The sequence below is a fragment of the Loxodonta africana genome, chromosome 18, assembly GCF_030014295.1.
Source record: "Loxodonta africana isolate mLoxAfr1 chromosome 18, mLoxAfr1.hap2, whole genome shotgun sequence".
NCBI classification, from domain to species: Eukaryota; Metazoa; Chordata; class Mammalia; order Proboscidea; family Elephantidae; genus Loxodonta; species Loxodonta africana.
Genome location: NC_087359.1, coordinates 52,595,100 through 52,601,099, shown reverse-complemented (window position 1 = coordinate 52,601,099; position 6,000 = coordinate 52,595,100). Strand labels below are relative to the sequence as shown.

Below are 6,000 nucleotides of genomic sequence, written 5' to 3'. Positions count from 1 at the left end.
TTTACTTTTTAAAAAGAGCATCTTTATTATTCAGTGTGTCCAATGGTTATTTGTCAGTCTGGTGGCTTTGGTACAACATCTGCCTAGAACAAGCCAATGATAGTCACTCAATTCTTACCAATCACAGTATGAATGAAAAGTGAGGGTGGGGTGGTGGAGAGCATATCCTGGGTCCTATCGGAGCAAGCAAGTCACACAGTACCGTAGAGAAAATAAATTACAAAAATTAAATAAAAATTAAATAGTATAAATAAATTAAAAGTTAAGTTAAGAAAAGTCCCATAGTGTGGTTATTTGTCCATCAGCCGTAGCAGAGGTATATCAAAGGTATGGCAGATAGGGCACGTGCCCTGGGTGCCACCTGGGGGTGGGTGGGCGCCAATGAATAGTATCTATTGGCTATCATAGTTTCCATCAACAGTTGTGAGAGGTCATTCAGGAATTTAAAACTAATTGCCATAGATGCTATTTTACGTAGATACACCGCTGGTAGGAGAGTTAGCTGTGTAGGCTTCAAGGATGTTTCTGAGGTTTGAGCCCCTGCTCTACAGTCTGTCCACAGAGGTCACTGGGCTCCTTGTAGCATTCAGTTCCAGGTTGGTGATGTATTCCTGAACCCAGGCCTCACTGGGTTTGGCACAGACCTGCTGGTTTTTTTTGGTTATGAAGCTGTGGAGAGAGGCAGGAGGATTAAACACTGAGGAATACAGTAGGGGAATCTTGGGTCCACTGTGGCTCCTTCATCCTTATCTGTGCCTGGCAGCTCAGAGCCTGCCCACTTTCTCAGGGATCATCTGCCTATTTCAGTGAGCTTCTCTCACTGTCTCATGGGGGCCCCTCAGAGGCTCCTGATGCCACTCCCTTCTTCCCTTCTCTTCCCTCTGGTCTGGGGTAGCCTTCCCTGACTCTGTAAGGCCCTGGCCAGGTCAGGACCACCTCAGAGACTGGCTGTTTCCTGCACATTTACTAGACTCCCAGAAGGCTGAGTCTTCCCAGATGGATCCTCTGGTCTCTGTGTGCTCTTGGAGATGCTCCTCACCCCAGATCTTCCCATGTTCCCCCAGTGGTGGACAGGAAGACTGGCACTTACATGATGCCGGGCTTGGAGCACTGACTGTTGGTCTCATAATAGTCGGTTATGGATTTGAATTTCATCTGCCGGGAGACATAGGAGAAGCAGCAGGCGGTTGGGGAGTCGGCACCAACTGTGGAAGAAGGAACAGAATGAGCCTGAGTCATACAGCTTGGAAGAAAAAGCAAGGCAGCTTCTCCCAGGGCTGGCCCCTGAGACGGTGAGGAAGACAAGGGGGAATACAGCCTCATTCACAGGGGTGGGGGTTGGGGGATGAAATGTCCCGGCCTCTTTCTTTGTTTCTGTCTGTATTCTTCTTTCTATTTGAGTCTTCATTTGGACTCTGTTTTCACTCTGTTTCACTCTATTTTGGCTCTTTATGTAATTCAGATATCCAAGTAGAGTATTCTCTTATCTCATCTCCCTTCAGAGAATTTTATCAGGGTCAAGAGGTCATACCCCAGCCAAAGAGAAACCTTGGGCATCTCTCCTAAGACACTCAAGGGACAGAACTCTTGGGTAGACCTAGGGAGAGTTAGTGGTTGGAAGACACCACTAGGAAGTAACCAGGCCTGGATTCTGCTTCTTGTGGAACTCATTTATTTAGGCTACCATTTTGCCATCTGTAAAATGGGACCCTAATTCCCCTATGCCACCCTGAACCTCAGATCAGGATACCAGAATAGCTAAGACCCCTTTATAACGATAAAAATAAGTCTTAAACAAATAGACCGAGATGTTTTATAACCCTTTAAAAAGTTCTCTAGTTTCTCTCGGGGCTTTCAACACACAGACTCACTTGGTGTAGAGAAGACGTGGGTACACAGGGCCGCGATGCAGAGGAGGATGGCAAGAGCCGCCACAGGGACCTTCATGGTGGTGAGCAGAGACAGGAGAGTGGGTCCGAGTGTCAGGAGAGCGGAGTTGGGGCTGGTTCCTCACTACCACTTGCTCCTTCTGGAGTCCGATGCCATCTCCTCTGCTTTTTATAGGCAGCCCTGGCTAATGGGGAAATGGAAATTGGGGGTGAGGGAGGAAATTTTTCAGCATAGTGGTACTGTCATACTGAGTGTTGCACAACGCAGGGTCCCTGGAGACCACAGGGCTCAGGATGTCTAAGAATAGCATCTCTGAACGGGATGTCTCAGGCCTCCACTCATGACTTGTTCTGGTTTCTCTTGGGGAAATAGTTTCGCTCGTGAGCGGGAGGAAAGGGGTGTGTGTAAATCCGGGGCTATTCTTAGCGGAGCTTTTTTCGTAAGTACTGGTATACATGAACTCGCCAGCCCCTTTCTTTCCCTCAAAGCTGAAATTTCTGTGCTTCCTCAACCTCTCTAATCACGTGGAGGGAGGTGGCAGATGCGATGATGCTGTGGGCTATGGTCCTAGCCTCCCCTGGACGAAAGGCACTGGGTTAGGAATTCCCGGCTAGAGGAACAGGAAGCAAGTCACAGTTCAGTCATTTGTGCATTGACCAAACAGTCACTGAGTCACTAAGGGCACTGCGTTAGGCATTAGCTGAGGATCATAAAGATAAAAATACTAGATGTGGGTGTTCCATACTTATCACGAGCCTAAAAATATTTATACTTGCTAACCCAGAAGAAATATTTCTAGGAAAAAGTTTTAAGGAAACGAACCCATTTACAGAGGCATCTTCAAACACAAAGACATCTGACCCGGTCTTATTTATAACGCTAAAACATAGAAACCAAAATTTTCCACTATCAAGGAGTGCTAAAGCCAATTACTCCATATCCACTGGATTATTTATAATTAAACCCTTAAAATTAATGAAGTGAATAGCATAAATATACTCATAGTGTAAATTGTTAAAAAAGAGCAGGATGGAAAATTGTGCAAATAATACAAGAGGAAGAATTCGACAAATGTATATGAGTATACGTGCATTGATATGTTGTAGCTGCCATTGAGTCGTTGCTGACTTACGGCAACCCCATGTGTGCCAGAGTAGAACTGTTCTCCATATGGTTTTCAACCACTGATTTTTCAAAAGTAGATTGCTAGGCTTTCTTCCAAAGCACCTCTGGGTGGCCTCAAACTTTCAACCTTTCAGTTAGCAGCTAAGCACTACCCAGGGACTCCCATGGATGTATATAAATACACACACACACACACACACACACACACACACACACACACACACAGATATTGTAACCACATAGATTTGTTTAAGCCCTAGGCACGGTTGCAGCAGTACATCAGCAGGGAGCTGCCAGAAATTCAAGCCAGGGTCAGAAGAGGATGTGGAATGAGGGATATCATTGCTGCTGTCAGATGGATCTTGGCTGAAGGCAAAGAATACCAGAAAGGTGGTTACCTGTGTTTTGTGGACTATGCAAAGGCATTCGACTGTGTGGATCATAACAAATTTGGATAATATTGCAAAGAATGGCAATTCCAGAACACTTAATTGTGCTCAAGAGGAACCTGTACATAGACCATCAGGCAGCTGTTTGAACCGAATAAGGGGATACTATGTGGTTTTTTTTTTTTTTTTTTTTATGTGGTTTAAAATCTGGGAAAGTGTGCATCAGGGTTTTGTTCTTTCGCTATACTGTTCAATTTGTATGCTGAGCAAAAAATCCTAGAAACTGGACTATTTGAAGAACTTGGCATCAGGATTGGTGGAAGACTCATTAACAACCTGAGTTATGCAGATGACACAACCTTGCTTGCTGAAAGTGAAGAGGACTTGAAGCACTTACTAGTGAAGATTAAAGACTACAGCCTTTAGTATGGATTACGCCTCAATGTGAAGAAAACAAAAATCCTTACAACTGGACCAGTAAGCAACATCATGATAAACAGAGAAAAGATTGAAGTTGTCAAGGATTTCATTTTACTTGGATCCACAATCAACACCCATGGAAGCAGCAGCCAAGAAATCAAAGGAAAGTATTACACTGGGCAAATCTGCTGCAAAAGACCTTTTTAAAGTGTTAAAAAGCAAAGAGAACTAAGGTAAGCCTGACTCAAGCCATGGTATTTTCAATCACCTCACATGCATGTGAAAGCTGGACAATGAATAACAAATACTGAAGAAAATCTGATGCCTTCAAACTGTGGTGTTGGCAAAGAATATTGAATATACCGTGGACTGCCAGGAGAACGAATAAATCTGTCTTGGAAGAAATACAGCCAGAATGCTCCTTAGGATGGTGAGATTTTGTCTCACTTACTTTGGACATGTTATCAGAAGGGACCAGTCCTTGGAGAAGGAAATCATGCTTGATAGAGAGTCAGCAAAAAAGAGAAGACCCTCAAGGATATGGATTGACACAGTGGCTGCAAAAATGGGCTCAAGCATAATAACGATTGTGAGGACGGTGCAGGACTGGGCAGTGTTTTATTCTGTTGTTCATAGGGTCACTATGAATCAGGACCAACTTGATGGCACCTAATAATAACAACAACAGGCATGGAAAAAATAAAAAGCATCAGAAATAAATGGCCTAATGCATTAATTGTGCTTATATTTGTGTGATAGGTTTATGGGTAATTAATTTCCTTGGTTTTCTCTTTTTACGGATTTTTCTTATTTTATTTAGTGACAATGTATTACCTTCGTGGTCAGCGCACACATTTATGAACAAATTTATTTTATTTCAAAACATTTACAGCATCACCAGTAGAGACAAGGGCCAAGATAATGGAGTACTCTAGTTCCTTAGCTAAATCTAATTATGAATTTTTTCTTTTCCATCTTTTATTATATTTTTATATAATTAATAAGCATATATTTCATTTATAATGATTTACTTATTTTTATTTTTATTGGCTTTTGCCTTCTAGATGTCCCTAGTCTAGTCTAGTAGGGACAGGTGTTGGTATGGTAGTTTGTTGCCTTGGAGTCAGCTCTGGACTCGGAGAGATCTTATGTATAATAGTACAAAACGTTGCACTGTCCTGTGCCATCTTCATCATCATTGGTATGTTTGAATCCATTATTGTTGTTACTGTGACAAGCCATCTCATTCAGGGTTTCCCCTGTTTTCACTGACCTTCTACTTTACCAACTTTGATGTCCTTTTCTAGAGATTGATCCTTCCTGATGACATGTCCAAAGTAAGCAAGCTGAAGTCTCACCATCCTCGCTCCTGAAGAGCATTCTGTTTGTAATTCGTCTAAGGCTGATCCGTTTATTCTTTTGGCAAGCCACAGTATATCAATATTCTTTGCCAACACTCCAGTAAATGCATCAATTCTTCTTCTATCTTCCTTTGTCATTGACCAACTTTTGTGTTCATATGGGGTGATAGAAAAGACCATGGCTTGGGTCATGCTCACCTTAGTCATCAAATGACACTTGGCATTTTAAAAACTTTAAAGAGGTCTTTTACAGCCCAATGCAATACTTCATTCAATTTTTTTGACTGCTGTTTCCATGGACATTGGTAGTTGATTCAAGTAGAATGAAATAATTGCAGCTTTAATTTCTTCTTGTTACTTGTTATTTCTTGTTACTATGTGAGCAAGTAACCACAGCACAAAGCAGAAAGAGCTAAGACTCCTAGGACAGGAATAAATGAAATCTCAGAATGCCAGAGGAGGGAGAAATGACCCCTCACAGGAGGACCAGGGAGGGCTTGACGGAAGTGATAGAACTTTGGTTGGGTCTTGAAAGATACACAGGATGGGAACGTATATAGATGGGGTGGGAAGTGGCAGTTCAGCTGACAGAGTCAGAGGTGTGAAATGGCAGCTCAGAGGGGAGAGTAAATAGTTTAGCATAGCTGCAGAGTAGTGAGGGAGAATGTGGATGATGAAGCTAAATTAAGTCCACACCAGAGAAGGTCTTAAGTTCCTCCAAATGGGAGTAGAATTGACATGTTACGTATCAGAGAAAAATGGAGAAAATTAGACATAAGCAAAGCAAGATCACACCTTAAGAATTCTTGTTCTTC

General features: G+C 42.6%; 1 protein-coding gene across 1 annotated transcript; it reads right to left on the bottom strand.

Annotated features, from left to right (window-relative positions):
* Window positions 1-2,041, bottom strand: LOC100655749 (C-C motif chemokine 3-like). Its single transcript, XM_003414358.3, has 3 exons — window positions 1,872-2,041; window positions 1,091-1,205; window positions 1-669 (listed from the first exon to the last, which is right to left on the bottom strand). Exons 1-3 carry the CDS (start codon window positions 1,945-1,947, stop codon window positions 546-548), a joined length of 315 nt encoding a protein of 104 aa, XP_003414406.1. The 5' UTR covers window positions 1,948-2,041; the 3' UTR covers window positions 1-545.
* Window positions 2,042-6,000: the final 3,959 nt, after the last annotated feature.

Coding starts and splice junctions, on each gene's coding strand:
- LOC100655749 (XM_003414358.3), bottom strand. CDS start 1,947: ATGAAGGTCCCTGTGGCGGCTCTTGCCATCCTCCTCTGCATCGCGGCC. Junction 1,206..1,871: donor CCACGTCTTCTCTACACCAA/GTGAGTCTGTGT, acceptor CTTCTTCCACAG/TTGGTGCCGACTCCCCAACC. Junction 670..1,090: donor TGCTCCAAGCCCGGCATCAT/GTAAGTGCCAGT, acceptor CTCTCTCCACAG/CTTCATAACCAAAAAAAACC.